General features: G+C 39.4%; 1 protein-coding gene across 4 annotated transcripts in view; it reads left to right on the forward strand.

Annotated features, from left to right (window-relative positions):
- Window positions 1–17,918, forward strand: part of CDH20 (cadherin 20) — a 556,554-nt gene that overhangs the window by 509,789 nt on the left and 28,847 nt on the right. For all 4 annotated transcript variants that reach the window (XM_068236743.1, XM_068236746.1, XM_068236744.1 and 1 more), the window contains 2 exons: window positions 13,586–13,753; window positions 15,753–15,940. In XM_068236743.1, coding sequence (XP_068092844.1) covers window positions 13,586–13,753; window positions 15,753–15,940 — 356 coding nt within the window. The remainder of the gene's footprint in view (window positions 1–13,585; window positions 13,754–15,752; window positions 15,941–17,918) is intronic.

Here is a 17,918-nt window from a genome sequence, read left to right on the forward strand (position 1 = left end):
TCACACTAACTCCCCCCCATCTATGGCTACTTCCAACACTAACCTCCCCCTATCTATGCCTAACACTAACCTCGCAGCTAGTGTAGCTGAAACCCGCTGCGCCCATTGCCACAATCCCACTTGCAGCTGACAATAACCACTGTCACTACCGCAATCCTGCCAGAGTTCAGCTATAAAAGCCTAAGTATGGCATTCAAATTACGTCATACGCACTGGCTATAGCCAAGTGCAGACCATAGCCATTGTTGCTGCTACTATCTCACTGGAGTTTAGCTATATCAGTCAAACTCCAGTGTCCAAATTACTTAGGTGCTGTTCATAGCCAGGCGCCTATCATAGTCACTGTTATCACTTCTATCCTGCCAAAGTTAAGCTATAATAGCTGAACTCAGAAGCTCAAATTACTTAATAGTTGCTGGCCATAGCCAGGCCTGGACATAGCCGCTTCCTGTCAGCAGTGCCGGCATCTAAATTATCAGGTAGGCACCACCATAGCCACTAATTGTGTTAGGGCTTATGGCGGCGCCCAGTTTACCAGGTGTGCACCTCATCCTAAATGACCTGCTTTGCAGTGTCGCTAACTCCTCCCTTTAAGTACAGACACATATGAATTACACTGGTCTTGTGGTTAGTTAGATGCAATCTAGGCACTGTTTATGTGTAAGAAGACCCAGAACCTGCATAACTGCTGTATTAGTGCTCTATTGGTCCTGTGCTTATAATAATGACTTCTAGATACTTTGAATAGTGGTAATCATTAATAAACTGTTCCCCATTCCCTTCTTGCACTTCTGACACTGTAGTTGCCTGTGGCAGGTTTTGGTGCGCCGTATCAATTGTTACGTATAGAGTGCTTGGGGGGGGCCCAATGGAAGACTTGCATCTGGGCCCACAGCTCCTTAGCTACGCCACTGTACATGCAATTTTCTGTCTGTATTTGTGATTGTTAATTTTTTTTTAAATTTGTGCGCATTTTTACATTTTTCATATGCATTTGTAAAATGTCTCACTAATTTACATGAAATTCCATTTACCGTATATACTCGGATATAAGTTGACCCCATGTATAAATCGACCCCAATATTTGACCCTCTTAAGCTGGAATTTATTGATTTCTCAAGTGTAAGTCCACCCACTGTACAACTCTCCACACAGATAGTAGTCGTCCTTTTCTTAAATCTATTTTTTAAATATATTTTGCAATAATTATCCTTTAAGGAAATTACTGTACATTTTTGTTATGTAGTTTTTACATGTATGAGGTTAAGATACCTGGAGCAAATGACCCTGCATGATCTCCATGCATCTTCCCCACACTGTGCTGCTGTTAATATGTTAATACATAACATTAACAGCAGCACAGTGTTGGAAATATGCTTGTAGATCATAAGGGTTAATTGTTCCAGGTATTGTCCTCAGTTCTGTTTGGGATGGATACCCGCTGGCTGGGATCAATAACTCTGCTCTCTCCCTGGTGCTGTACAGTGACACTATAATCACTGTATCAGCAGCGCTGACACTTCAGGGGGGAGCAGCAATGCCATTGAAATATATTGCACATGAGGTAATGATGTATTCCTCCTGGGATAGGGTTTAACTGAATGTAATAAGGCAGGTTTACTACATTTCTTGCCTGTTTGTAAGCAATTTGCACATGTACAGTATATACTTGTTCCTAGTTCATAATTATAATAAATACCTAGTTCATAATTATTGGGGTTTATGTTCAAAATCCTAGAACAAGTATGGTTTCGCCACCACCTTAACCCATTCGCGTTCCGTCGTTTTCACTTGAGCAATGTTCACCTCCCATTGATTAGCCTATAACTTTATCACTACTTATTACAATGAACTGATCTATATCTTGTTTTTTCCACCACCAATTAGGCTTTCTTTGGGGGGTACATTTTGCTAAGAGCCACTTTACTGTAAATGCATTTTAACAGGAAGAATACGAAAAAAAACGGAAAAAATGCATTATTTCTCAGTTTTCAGCCATTATAGTTTTAAAATAATACATGCCTCCATAATTAAAACTCACGTATTGTATTTGCTCAAATGTCCCGGTTATTACACCGTTAAAATTATGTCCCCATCACAATGTATGGCGACAATATTTTATTTGGAAATAAAGATGCATTTTTTCCGTTTTGCATCTATCACTATTTACAAGTTTAAAATAAAAAAATATAGAAATATTTCATCTTTACATTGATATTTAAAAAGTTTAGACCCTTAGGTAAATATTTACATGTTGTTGTTTTTTTATTGTAATATTTTTTTTTTTTATACTAAACATTTTATTTGGGTATTTTTGGGAGTGTGGGATGTGAACAATAATTTTATAATGTAAATGTGTCTTGAGTTTTATTTTTTTTACTTTTAGTTGTAGTTTTACTTTTTGGCCACAAGATGGCGGCCATGAGTTTGTTTACATGACGTCACTCTAAGCGTAACATACGCTTAGAGAGACGCATGGGGGAGGCAACAGCCAGAAAATGCGCAGCTTCCTAGAGAAGCTGTCGCTTTTTCAGCAGGGGAGAGGAATCAGTGATCGGGCACCATAGCCCGATTCACTGATTGCCTGGCTAACAAACTGCGGGCAGGGAGCGCGCGTGCACGCGCGTGATCGGCCGCGGGAGCGCACGGTAGCGCGCATAGTTCCTGGACGTAGTTTCTACATCCAGGAACTAAAATAGGTTAAGGTGGACCTGAACTCTTGCACTGGACAGAAGGAAAACATAGAGAAATGCACACTGTATGCATTTAGAAATTTTAGCCTAATTACCCTTATCTGTGACTAATCACAACTGTAATTTGATCTCTCAGCTGTGTCAGCTGGATTCCTATTCACAGGGATTGACTATTCCTATTCACTTGGACTCAGTTGGATTCCTAGGCAGAGCATCTAATTTGTAAACACAGAATGTTAACCCTATGTCTGCTTTCATGAAAGCAGGAAGTAGATATACTGCAGATTTTTTTGCAGCATTTGTATCAGCTGTAACAAAGAAATGTTTTTTTAAAGATGCTGTTGCTTATTGTTTAGAGCAGAGAGGAAATTCTGAGTTCAGGTCTGCTTTACATAGTATCCTGTGTCCACAGATGATATGGGGCGTTAAAGACCCTGAGCTTGTACAAATGCAATCATTTTGACCTTCAATATAATGAGATTTCTAAACATGTGTCTGGTGACAGTTTAAAGAGATGAGCCAATAATAAAATCTTATATCTGTTATCATATCTGTTATAGATTGCAATAATTACAACTGATTTGACTTTCAAAGTTTAGAAGTTCCAACTCTACAGCAGCCCACAAGACAATGTCATTGCTAGTATTTCTGTCACCTGTTACAGTGTGGCAGAAGTGCTTTTGAAAAATGCATGTTTTGGCCACTTCACAGGATTGGGAAGTATGGGGCAAGAGTGTCCCCAACTCCCCATCACATTGCTCTGCACCTTGAGATGCACTCCCATAAAAAAAAATAGCAGTTTCAAGAAGAAAATTCTGCAAAGACAAGATAAATAGATTATGGAGTCTCCCATCAACCTCCACCTTGTCTAAAAATATCTCATGACTATAATTCCAAAATCATGAGGAATGCTGGAATAAAGGGTCTTTACCGAGTGTGAACAAAATACTTCCTGCCATACCAGATGCTCAAAAATACACAGATGATTAGTATACAGAATATAAAAATGGAGTCTGTGTACATGGGATTATAAATATTTGTCACTATATATACTCGTATTTTCAATGAACCTTAGCCCTGGGTAACTGGGTAGCATGATGATGGTGAAATCAGTAACTCGCACACTTTTAGCAATGAATAGAACATGGGGATTACAAATGAATGTATCTACAAATACATCCTAAAACAATGGGAATAATATGATTATAAATACTTCATCAATCAGTGGTAAAAGTTCAGCTTGTTCCTCGGTCACCTTCAAAGTAGTCCCTAATAGTATAGCTCATCCTGCCATCTTTGCAAAAGGCTTTTTCACATTGGACATGGCTCATGTTTTGGGACAGCTGTCACATCAATAACAGTGTTGATGTTCGAATTTGGGTTATTGAAATTCAGAAAACCAAATCCGTCCGTCACCACACTTCAGCACCCAGAAATGTGGACAAGGTCAGGGGTAGATCAGTTATTTGTGCCTCACGTTGCCCTTCGAGTGACTCGTGTGAACCACTGTACAAAGCAAGGTAAAATACTTTTTTATGCTGCTGGCAAAGGCCAGTCAAGGGAACATGCCAGATTTTATACAGTCCTCTGTAGAGGCAGAGACGGCCCTGAGGGAGTTCCTTCGGTCCAAAAATTAGCTGCCAGGTTTCAGCGCACTGTTACAAGTGATACACAGCCACAGAGTAGAGACAGAAGGACACAAGGGAATTTGCCCAGTCTAATCCACTCAGCCAGGTGTTACATTAGTAATGTACCATGATGCCGTTCATCTGGTCCAAAACACTTGGCCATGTTACACATCCTGGACTGAAATATGCCAAATGTAAACTAGCATGAAAACTCTGACACACAGGGCTGGGCTGAGGCAGAGGCAAGCCTCAGGGCGCTGTGTAGGAGGTGGCACACATCTTACTCAACTATCATCCCCCTATTGTGTTTGAAGCAGAGAGAAATAAGTAAAAGGGATACATGGCAGTAACTGCAAGCCAGATAACTAGAGAATAAGGTGTTTTAGGGGGTTGGGAGCCCTCTAGCGCCTCTTAGTCTAATAGCAATCAGTGTGTGACGGCTGGGGAGGGAGGGATGGAGGTGCGCACTTTGGTGTCTCAGCCTTGGGTGCTGGAGCACCTTGTCCAGACTCTGCTGACACACATTCCATTAGGGTGTTCTGCGGTTGAGCCATCTGTGTTTTTATTTTTAAAAAATCATCATAAATCTATATATGCCACTCACCAAATGACTGACTGTAGCAGGTTTGAGCCTTCTGCAATTAACAGTGTAAGACAGGCAGCAATTTAAATATTCCTCTTGAAAATCAAGAGGTGAATTTTGATTGGCTGTTGTAGGCTCCACTCACTTCATTGAATATTAATCACAGTCACCCAGTGACCAATTGTGCCAAGTTTGAGATCCCTGCCATTAGCAGTGTAAGAATGGCAGCAATTTATATATTCCCCTTAAAAATCAGTAGGTGAATTTTGATTGGCTGCTGTAGGCTCCACACACTTTCCTGAATATTAATTCTAGTCATGCAGTGAACAAATGTGCCAAGTTTGAGAATTATGTGATTATCAAAGGTTAAGAATGGCTGCAGTTTACATTTTCCCATTTAAAATGAATGGCTAAAATTTGGGCTGTTTTATGCTCCGCCCACATTCTCTGAACTTTTAACCTCAGTCACCAAGTGACCAACTATTACAAGTTTGGGAACTATGGCTTCATCACTGTGAGAATGGAAGCCCATTGAAGTCAATGGGTGAAATCTGATTGGCTGTTTGCGGTTCTGTCTAGGTGTGCAGAAGAGCAAAGCCGGCCTTTGACCCGAACGACCGGAGCGGTCACTCAGGGCGCTGGCTTCAAAGGGGGCGCCTATAGCTGGTTGCATATACTGAGGGCACCTACACCTGATTTCCTATACTGGGGTACCTATAGCTCACTACCTTTACTGAGGGCACCAACACCTGGCTACCTATACTGGAGGCACTGATGCCTGGCTACCTATGGGGGGGGATGGAGCCCTTCAACTGACTTCCTATACTGGGGGCATCTATGCTTGGCAACCTATATTGAGGGCACCTACACATGAGATCCTATACTGGGGGCACCTATACCTGGCTACCTACCTACCTATACTGAGTCTGAGGGCATTTTTTTTGGGGGGGGGCACACGGCGGCTATGTTGCGTGGTGCAAATTGTCGGTGCTGTGATATCATTCTAAATGGGGGGGAGGGCGGCTAACTCTCCCACTGATTGTTTTTATTAATATTCCTGAAAGGTTCTAGATTTTATTTTTAAGTGTATTCAGGATAATGCACTATTTCCATCCATTCATGGTTATTAATAGTAATTTTTCTATTATATATATGTGACATGTGAAGGAGACCTGAGCATTTAGCGTGATGTGGCACATCGTCAAAAAGGTTGAGAACCACTGTCCTGGGAGATTTCTCAGGAGAAAAGGTGAATTGCATATGGGCCTGTGTGTGTGTGTGCGCGTACGCGGGAAGAGGATGAAGGGGGGGCACAAAAATCAGGTTTCGCTCAGGGCGCTGTGAAACCTAAGGCCGGCCCTGCAGAAGAGCATGAGACCCCCAGAACATATTTTTCCACATAGTAAGGCATCTGTGTACCAAGTTTTGTTGAAATCAATCAAGGTGTTTTTGACTTATGGTGCCAGATACATACACACATCCGATTTTATATATATAGGTAACAACAGCACAGTTAACAAAATATTCTCTACTGTATGCAGAGACACACAGCTGTGTGTCTCACTGGCAGTGCATAGCCAGTCACCAATGCAGCAACACTGCCCTTACATGGTACCAGTGCTGCCCTGTGGGACATGTGGTGGCAGGCAGACAATAGGCTGCAAAGGCTACAAAGATGGATGAGAGGATTCTTTTTTTGATTGGAGGGCTATTGGGAGATGGGGGGGGGGGGGAGGAGGCTTCACTGGGTACTCTGCCGACCCAAAAATCTATTGTCGACCTTAAAATCACGCGATTTTCAGGTCGGCAAAAGCCGAATGTGAATGCTAGATGCCAGGTGAACACCATTATTAAACTTCTCTTATCAGAAACTGTTGAGAATTCTCCTAATTGAAAGCATCTTAACCAAGCACCAAGCATTAGCCATTATCGCTTGATTGTTCAAGAATGTTAGAGAGGTTTGTTAATTCATTCATTGCAGTATGTCGCTGACCTTGGCTATCCTCTGTATTTCCCGGTATTTTCATTGCATAACTGCTGCTTGACATTATTTAAACAGGTGAAAAGCTTCTTCAACCATCTTCAATGCATGATTATCTCTTTATATTAAGACTATGGCACATTTTCATAAGGTATGAAAGAACTACTTACTTTGACATGGAAGTTATCTAATTTTTAATAAAACTTCAGTTTTGGAAGAAAGTTAGAGGTGTGATTGTATGCATTTGCATATGCATATATTGTCTGACTTCCAGAGGCACAGTACTACTGTGCTTTAAAATCCTCAAGTGATCTTTTTTTTATTATAAATCCATCTTACACATTACTTTTAATACAGCACCCCCTAGGTGTGAAACAGGAAATGGCAGCTTCTCATCACGGCAAAAAAGCAGAGCAAGCACAGAACCCACATCATTTACTGCACATGTGGTGGTGACTTGAGTCTTTTCTGGAAAATAAGCATTTGCTATTTTTTAGAGACCTTTTAACAAGAGTAAATACTGAGAAAACTACATTTTTTTGTAATTGTCAATTTATACAGTTAATTAATTGTATTTATATATTGCAATTTAATACAATCTTATTAGTGAATCACAGATGTACTCGGAGAACCTTCAGGTATGGTATTGCTGCCGTGTCACGTTGTGCACACAAAGAGCATGAACAATCTTTGTTCTCAGGTACCATGGAAACAAAGCTTTCTGTCTGGCAAATTCTGATGAAAGTAGATGTAGGTTTTACTTTAAAAACAATTACATTTACGTATTAGGATATATATTGCTGGTGAATGTGGTTTGCATATTTATTCATTTGTAGCCATAGCTCACAGAAGTGTATTATCTGACCTGTGTTCAAAGCAGTGAAAGGATGCATGTTTTCCTGATACAAGGGGGAGCATTTATGAATTATATAAATTGTTAATATGCATAAAACCTTTGGAGCACTAAGCAAGTTCTCCTATATGTGTAGCCCAGAAGCAGCTCCCAATGCTGATCTCTGAGTCATAGCTACAGTATTGAAGGGAACCTTAAACAGGAACTCCAGTGAAAATAATGTAGTAAAAAAAGTGCTTCATTTTTTACCATAATTATGTATAAATTATTTAGTGAGTGTTTGCTCATTGTAAAATCTTTCCTCTCCCCGATTTACATTGTGACATTTATTACATGGTGACATTTTTACTGTGGGCAGGTTATGTAGCTGCTCCTAGCTGTTTTGGCTGTTAGAGACAGCTGTAAACAGCTAATTCCTGTCTGTGAACCTTGTTACATTGTGGCAGTTTGCTCAGAGTACCGCGGTCCCAGAGCTTCTTGTGGGAGGGGTTTCAGCACAAAATCAGTTATACTGCGCCCCCTGATGGTCTGTTTGTGAATAGCATTATATTTCTCATGTAAAAGGGGGTATCAGCTACTGTTTGGTATAAAGTTCAATTCTTGGTTGGAGTTTCTCTTTACGTGACATGTGACATGATGAGATAGATATGTTTATGTACAGTGCCAAGCACACAAATATGCTGTGATGTTTTTCTTCTTTCTCTGCCTGAAAGAGTTAATATTCAGCTATGCAACTGACAGTTTTTCTCCAGTCGGAATGGTTGGACTACTGATAAGGAATTACAGCCAAAAATGCTTTGCTCTGGGAAGCCCAGTTTTTTGCCAGGAGAGAATAGATTAAAAAGGGTCAATAATTCATATATTTGAGCACTCTGAGATACAGAGGCAGACTCTTACTTTCAGCTGAGACAAATCAATAAATCTGTTTTTCTAAGTTTATAAACATACATAACTAGACATCATTTTTAGGAGCATGAGGATTGATACAATTGCATAAAATAAGTGTACTTGATGGACAAGTGTCTTTTTTCAACCAAACTAACTATGTAACTATGTAATTTCTCATCTCTTTATGTTGTTTTCACTTTAAAGAGAACCCGAGGTTGAATTTTTAAATCTTAATAGAATACAGAGGCATGTTCTGTGCACAGTTACATGGCTCTGTGTCCTTCTATTGCCGCTGCTAGTCCCCCTCATGGCTCTGCTGTCCCCCCTGAAAATAGCACCAGGCTAGTGACAATCTGCTTGTCGCTAGCCTGCTATTTATCTGTAGCTTGACAATCATCTTCCTCCGCATTGCCTCCTCAGGCACCCCCTGCCGATCCCCGCCTCCGCTAGCTTCCTCCAACTGGAAGCTGAGCCGCTACCCAGGAAGCAATGGCTCCTGAGATTGTTCAGCTAGCTGAGGGACCTGCAATGACACAGGATAATGTTAAGTTAGCTGAAGGACCTGCAATTAGTTTGCTGAGGGACCTGCAATGATATCTGAGAACGTTTAGTTAGCTAAGGGACCTGCAGTGACATTTGGGAATGCTCAGTTAGCTGAGGGACTTGTAATGACAACTGGGATATTCAGTTAGCTGAAGGGACCTTTACTGGCACCTGGAAATATTAAGTTAGCAGACCTGCAATGACATGTAAGAAAATTAATTTGTCTGAGAGAGCTGCGATGACACCTGGGGACATTCAGTTAGCTGAGGGACCTGAAATGACACATGGTGACATTCAATGAGATAAGAAACCTGCAATGACACCTGGGACATTCAGTTTACTGAAAGACCTGTAATGGCACCTAGGAATATTCAATTAACACAAAGACCTGCAATGACACCTGGAAACATGGGTCACTGAAGACCAGGAAATGAAGGTAATGCTCTGGAGTTGGATTTCCACAGAATCACCACATAGGAGAATTAAAGGAGGCTGCTGTAAAAAAAAATCAGTGACATTAAGAAAGGCTGTCCATCCCTAGTCCCAAGACAGTACCTTAAAGGCAGTGATTTACTAAAGAAGATGAATAGTGAGGAACACTGGCATCTCACAGCCATGCAGTTCTCTGCAGAGAAGATTATTTTATTTTTAAATGCCATGCACTTAATTTTATGTTTGAACTTAGCATAGTGAGTGGCATAGATAGTGAATCTTTATTACTTTGCAATTTGTATCGCCATTTGTGAAGCATTTTCAATGAGATAATGGAAAAGGATCAGAATGACAGCCCGGCAAAAAACAGAAAAAAAAGTCAGCCTACTTAATTTTCAAGGCTTAAAGGGAACCTGAAGTGACGAAAACTATTTAAAACAAACACATGATGTAGCTGCAAATGATTATTACATACTAACCTCACCGTCAGTTTCTCTCAAAGGCTCACCATTTTCTTCTTACAGTGATCCCTTCCAGTTCTGACAATATTTTGTCAGAACTAAAATATACCAGTTGCTGTCAGTTATATATCAGCAGCTGTCAGTTACAACTGAATGTGCAAGGTAATGTCCATGTTTCCCTATGGCTCAAGTGGGTGATATTACAGTTTAACAGTGTGCTGACCAGGAAGCTGTTAGGGGTTAATGGCCATTTTTAAAATGGAGGATGGAGAAATCCATTGATCACATTGGACAAATGGGATGCAGGAGAGGAGAAAGAGATTGAGCACTACACAGGAGGTAAGTATGACCTGTGTATGGTTATTTTGACTTTTTATTTTCAGTTCAGGTTCTCTTTAAGTTTATTCAGCTAGTGATCCTCACTGATTCAAACAATTATTTTAGATATTCAAAGGGGTTCAATTGTTCTTGAACCCCTATGAAATGGTCCGTTTTGAGTAATCTATGTTTTCTGGCATCCAAGAACATTTGCGTGACCAGTACACCTAAAGCAAATATCACCCCTACCTTTTCTTATGATTTCCCCCTAATACTTACAGTCATGAGAAAAAAAGAGTACATCCTCTTTAAAATGCTATTCTTGTGTTGCAACACAAGAACTGGATCCTCAGCAGATTAAAATTAGGTAAACGTGACCTCAGATGAACAACGACACATTATTTATTTAACAAAATGCTAAGACAAAATGCAGAAGTATTTTCATAGGTTTTAAAGGGGAAGCAGTCACATGCTGCTAATCAGTTACATATGATCAACTGATCATCAGCAAGTGTGATTACCTTTGTAAAAGCAGATGTTGGTAGTTTGCTGGTGGCACATTTAGGTGTGTGCTAACACAATGCCAAGAAAGAAAGAAATCAGTAATCTCATGACTGTAGTTCGCTTGCATTGTTATTAACCTTTTTGGTGCCATGCACGAGTTATCTCATAACAGACAACTTAGTGCAGCGATGCTGCTGACTAATACACTTGAGTATATGTGCAAAGCAAATGCAGTCATGTGATCTTATGATCACATGAATTTAGGCTATACAAAAATAGCAGAAGTCCTCTGCTATCTATCCTGTCTTCCAACTCTGCCATCTAGGGTGAGAGATGGTACTACACTGCCTCCTACACTACATACTACTTACTTTTTTATTGCTACAGTCCTAGTATTGTAGCTTGAGCCTAATAATCATTAGAATACTACATTTAAAGGTCCAATATTGTGGACAGAGCTGACTGACTTAACACCAGGCTCTTTGTAGGAGCTGCTGTTGCTTGGATCAGAATTATCATGCTGTTCAGTCTGGAAGAAGGCAGTGCATAGACTGAACTCACTGAGGAAATTGCTCAATGGAAGTCCGCTGTGGCTACAAATGTGGTGCCCTGACAGAAGCAGAAAATTTGGATTCCGGAGGTGCCACAGAAGTGTGGGCAACACTATAGGCGCCCATATTAATATCGGCTAATGCAGGAAATGTGGGCTGGAGGTGCCTGATAAAATAGCAGGCACAAATAGCAGCACCCAAACTTCTGCGGCTCCCAATATCTTGCATTTTTGGGGGTGGTTAATGTTAGGAGTGCAGAGGGGGTGGTTAGGTTAGGCATTGGGACGCTTAAGGTAAGACATGCAGGGGGGTGGTTAAGGTTAAACATTGGAGGGAGAGTGGTTAAGGTTAGGCATTGGAGGGGTGGTGGTTAAGGTTAGGCATTTAGGCATCGGGGGGATATTAGGGTTAGGCATTGGCAGGGGGAGTGGCTAAGGTTAGGCATTGGAGGGGTGGTGGTTAAGGTTTGGCATTTAGGCATGGGGGGAGGGGTAGGCATTGGCAAGGAGTGGTTAAGGTTAGACATAGGAGGAGGGTAATTAAGGTTAGGCCTCCCTGAGGGGTGATTAGGGTTAGGCATTGGAGGGGTGGTGGTTAAGGTTAGACATCTGAGGGGAGGGTGGTTAAGGTTAGGCATCAGAGGAAGGGTGGTTAGGCTTAGGCATCGGTAGAAGGAGGGTTCTGTGTGAGAATAGGGTTAGGTTTATATGCAGTGGAATATTGTTGTTTTACTATTGTAAATTGCACTACAAAAGTGTAGAATATCAGTAAATGTCCCAGTATTCTACTAGTGGCTATTTCGGGCACCCATATTTCCAGGCTCCCTTTTTTGCATATATGCCTCCTTACCAGGCCGTTTCTGCCACTGCCAACACAGAACTGGGAAAACACTTGTTCTTGAAGATGGAAATGTTATGTTTATTCAGCTACCTGGCAGGAGTGTGGGAAATAGACTGGTCTTTCAAATGTTCCAATGACAGATCTGGATACAATAATCACAACAGAGTGGGCATGTTCTGTCTAAAACAAACAAGGAAAAAAAACTATGAACACACCTGGAGGAGAAAGAAACAGAAACAAGCAGAGAAACGGTTAAGCAGCAGTGTTTCTATAAGCAGTCAAATAATGTATATTAAAAATGTATTGCATTCATTGATTTGACTTAGAAGTGGAGAGTAATTTAATGTATTGCGTAGCTATTCACCCAGTTCACTAGTTTATGCTGCAATGATGTAAAGCAAGAATTTGGGCGGAGTACCTGTTTAACATATCTAGTAATTACACATTGACATCATGAAGGTTTTGTAAACAAATTAATAAAAAAAAACTTCTATTCTAGTGTTACCTTTCCGGCCTTTAAGCCTCTGCATCTTACAGACAAATGCACTGCACTACTCAGACATTCTGCTCTTATCACTTCATGATGAAACCTAATTGAAATTCTCCACAGTGCAGAATGTCAATGCAGAAACTAGCTTCATATGCTTTTACAAAACAAAAGTAGACGTTCCAAAAAATCATGATCTTCAGGGAAATACCCTATAAAGAGGTCAGGCTTATGATAGTCTTTTCAGGAAGAGCAAATATATCTTCAGTTTCAGTGCAAACCAGGGAGAGCAGTCAGTCAGCACTAATGATATAACAAAGAAAATCGTATGAGAAGCTCTGCTGCCACCTTTTGTCCACAGTTGGTAATTCTATCCCAAAAGTTGATTCGTCTCACTGCAAGCAGGATAAAAAAAACTACAGCAAAAAGACATACAAATTATTTGTGCAAGGCAAGCAGCTTTAAAACGGATATATACATATATATATATTTGGTTTGTGAAACGTCCATATGACCGCAATGCAGTATACTTAAAATATACAGTACTTTGAGCTATATCATTGGACATGCCACAGGAATTATATTGATAGTGTACATTAAGCATCTGGCCAATTACATCTGGCTTTGCAAATGACATGCTTAATTCTGTATGGAAAGATATCAAGTTGATTTCAGTAGGACATTTTTTTGCAGTTCTGCCAACTTCTGCCTGCATCTCTTCTTGTCCCCTTACAAAATCTTGTTATTTCATTTAAATGTTAAATGAGCTTTTTACTTATAATGTTTTGTGTAGGCAAATGGTGACATTGTTTCTTTCCTGCAGGCATAATACGAACGGCATTAACAAACATGGACCGAGAGGCAAGAGAATATTATGAAGTGATTATCCAGGCCAAGGATATGGGTGGACAGCTGGGTGGATTAGCTGGAACGACCACCGTTAATGTCACTCTTAGTGACGTGAATGACAATCCTCCACGATTTCCTCAGAGTAAGTGTGTGCATTATCACCGGCTAATGCTCAGAATGCTTCTGTACTCTGGTTAATTTCAAGTTGTAAGTTTTAAGTGCCAATTTAACTCACTGACATAAGGGTGTAGAACAGTTGTACTAAGTGTTTCAGAACAGAACTTTTTACTTTTTGTACCATTTTCTGACATTTTGATATCTGTGTATTTTGTTAGAATCAGGAACTCACTTTGTTCTAATAGCTTGCAGAGTACAAACACAAAGTTTATAATCTGATGCATCCGTGATGAGCAGAATGTGAATCTAACTCAAATGTATAATAATACTTTGTACAAAATGAGTTTATATTTTTGGGGATTTTCCAATTTTGAAAAATATTTATTACATACAGTAACTTCATACCTTTTTGTTATTAGAGCTAAAGAAGTATATTTTTTTACTCTAGAAGCAAATATGTGTAACTAACGCTTGTGTTTTAACAGAGATTAGTGTAACTATAGAACTGCTGGGAGTTACCCAGGATAATGTTTTTGGCACTATCCTATATGTCTTCTCTGGGTGTTATGATCTTCACAGGTTTTAAGTACACTTAGGTAATTGCTGTGTTTTCGGTTAATGTGTCTAAAATCTGCACTGGATTTGGCAGGTCTAGTTTCTACAGCAGAGGTGACGGGCAGCCTCCTGGTTATCTGTTGTGATCCACATCCTGATTTTAGGATGTTAAGCCATGTGCATGTGACAACAGTGCCGGGAAATGATGTTGCATGATATTTCAAAATTGTGACTGGGAAAGCTGGTAGTAGAATATCAGTAAAATTATTAATATTCTACTATTGAGCAGTGACTAGTTCCTACAGTGGCATATTGGTAATGTTTACCAAAATGTTTCTACCACCTAACCATCTTCTCACATGAGCCCTTCATCTATGGATGACTAGAAACAAATGATGAAACTAATGACATGATGAGATAGACATGTGTATGTACAGTACCTAGCACACAAATAACTATGCTGTGTTCATTTTTTCTTTCTCTACCTGAAATAGTTAAATATCAGGTATGTAAGTGGCTGACTCAGTCCTGACTCAGACAGGAAGTAACTACAGTGTGACCCTCACCGATAAGAAATTCCCCTTTTTTACCTTTCTTGCTCTCGGAAGCCATTTTCTGCTAGGAAACTGTTTTATAGTTGGAATTTCTTATCAGTGAGGGTCACACTGTAGTCACTTCCTGTCTGAGTCAGGACTGAGTCAGCCACCTGATATTTACCTGATATTTAACTCTTTCAGGCAGAAAAAGAAAAAAAGGAACCCAGCATAGTTATTTGTGTGCTAGGTACTGTACATACACATGTCTATCTCATCATGTCACATGTCAGTTCGGATATCCTTTAACAATGCCTTCACCACTAAACCATCCTTTTGCCAATATTTGCACCACCTCATACCTCTGTCTTTTAGGAGACACCATAATTATACAGTTGGTGTCAACATAGACAGTGTTATCATTGTGGTCTATACCAACACCATAATTCTTTTTGGGAGTGTGTGCCACAATTACTTATCCTGTGTTTAGCTTCATACACATGCTAGGCTGTTCTTGGCCAAAAGCCAGTTGGGGCCATCTCAGATGAGAATCTAGCATATGTATAGCTGCTGAGAGATCCAGAATGCTACATTATCTCAGCCAAGTGCAGGCCAAGCACATTGTCTTCTTTACCCCTTCTGCTTGAAGTTGCTTCATGGTGCCCCCCCCAAACTATCACTTGAGGGCCAAATCTGGGGGACACTAAGTGTGTGTTTGTTTGTACCCACCTTTACAAAATGCCCATGGATGCAACAAAGCAGGTTTTACTTATTCCCATGGCTTTATTGTATATTTGCAACTAACGCATGTGTCGTAATGACAATTAGAGACAGGTAATATTTAAAATATCTGGAGAATGTTCAGGAATACAATAGAACTCCCAGTGTAGATATTAAATACGAGTTTTAATCTTATTTCTTTTAACTCTTCACTAGAACACTACCAGATGAATGTTTTAGAATCAGCCCCTGTAAACTCTACAGTTGGAAGAGTTTTAGCAATGGACCAGGATGAAGGTGTCAATGCAGAAATGAAATATACTATTATAGATGGAGATGGCCCTGACATGTTTGATGTAACAACAGATCCAACATACCAAGTTGGAATTATCATGGTGAAAAAGGTAACCATCTTTATACCATATTTCTCTGTATCGGCTACATTCATATTATATTATTGTATATTATCATATTATATTATTATAAATAAGTGACCTGTATTTTATTCTGAGCAGAGGATTCTCAGTTGTTTTAGCCTGGCCTGGTATTGTGGTCTACTGAACTTTCATACATATGTTTTTATGCTTTTGTTAAAGAATAAGACTAGCTTACCGCTTCTGTGATGAAGTAGCACATGTAGCAATCAAAAACTCGACTGCGATATTGAAGAGTTTATTGCATAAAAGGTTCAGACAACGTGTTTCTCGGGTATCTCCCACTTCAGCTCAATAAAAAAACCACCAAACAATGCTTAGTAATAAATATAATTCCTAACTATAAAACAACGCTCTCAATGTATCTACACTATTTCAACCAACTGTTTTGTACCTTTTGGGTACCTCTACCACTCTACATTCATACTTATCACACCTCTACTTGGAGGTTGTATGCTTTGAGTAGCCCTTATCCCTAGGAACTACCCAGTCTACCAGGAGTGTGACCTTTGTGGGACATTGCAGACCCGAGCGGAGGTGGATTTTCCTTTGTAAGGCATATTAGTGGTTGCATTTCCTGCAACCTGAAATTTGTGAGTTTATTATTTTACACACATTTATCTTGGTATATAGACATTTTGCACTATTGGCCCCTGGCATTTTGTTTTCCTTTTTCTTTCTGGTCCTCGGTTTCCTTGGTCCACCCAAGGAAATGTGTGAAAATATCTCCTAGGAGAAAAAGTGAATTGAATAAGGTCATTATCCTTGATCAATATAAATATAAAAAATATTGGTAAAAGTAGCCATAAATTACATTATGGTCTATGGCGGTGCCTAATTTACTGATTTGCTTCAGCGGACAGGTTAGGAAGAGCCAAGTGTTGATACCTTATATACCTAGCGAACTATTTAGCTATCTCTCCAACCAGTTCCTAGACATTAATCAGAATACTATCTAGGGAAAGAGTTCAAAATATATTCAAAATATTACAAACAGATTAAAATAATAACAACAATAATACTAATAAAATATATAAACCCAATTTTTACCACAAAACAGTATGGGGTTCAACGATACCCAGGAAAAATTATTCCATGTATTGCTTGAATGTAGCTAATTCACATATACAATAAACAAACCAACGTTCTTCCTTGTAGAGTGTAAAGGTTTACATGAAACATTTTGTAGTTCTTGACATTTTTCAAGAGTCTATATACACTACTAAGCCCTATTCTACTTCAATACCCTGCTGCCTAAAAACAATGGCCCATATCCTATTAACTTTTTTTCTGAGTTTTTTCTCATGAGTTTTTTCCAAGGAGATATTTTCAAACCTTACCAATAAAATACATTTAAAGCTCCCACTAAGCATTATTTTACTCTAAATAAGATTGATATTGCTTTTTTTGCCTACTTTTTAGTACATTTTAATTGCTGAGCCCTGAAAAGTAATTTTTGGATAGGAAAACAAATAATCTCCTGGAGGAAATCTTAGGAGAAAAAGGGAATTGGATAAGGGCCTATGTACCAACATAAGTAGTGTATCTTCAAAACTTAAACAACATGTCCTGTACAAAAGAGCAAAGGACACATATGTGATAAAGCTAGAATAGTACTAAGAGAAAGAGAGGATAACTGGAAGATAAATTGTGTCTCAACAAGAAACAAACAAGTAAATATCTGTTTCACACATAGTGCATTTATTAGTAATGTATGAATCCCAGTATAGCAAATTCCATTTGCAGTGAGATCTGCTAGTTTACAGAATTACTGAGATGTTAACTGAATTTGGCAACTTGTTCTTTTTATATTTTAGCACCTTTCCATGATTGACAAAATCCTCCATATGGCAAGTACAAATTATTTAGAAACGAGGATAAAATGCTAACTAGGACCCAAGAGAGGACTGTTCTGTCACAAATATTTATTTAAAGATAAATTATTTAA

This window comes from Hyperolius riggenbachi, chromosome 5 (assembly GCF_040937935.1).
Source record: "Hyperolius riggenbachi isolate aHypRig1 chromosome 5, aHypRig1.pri, whole genome shotgun sequence".
NCBI classification, from domain to species: domain Eukaryota; kingdom Metazoa; phylum Chordata; class Amphibia; order Anura; family Hyperoliidae; genus Hyperolius; species Hyperolius riggenbachi.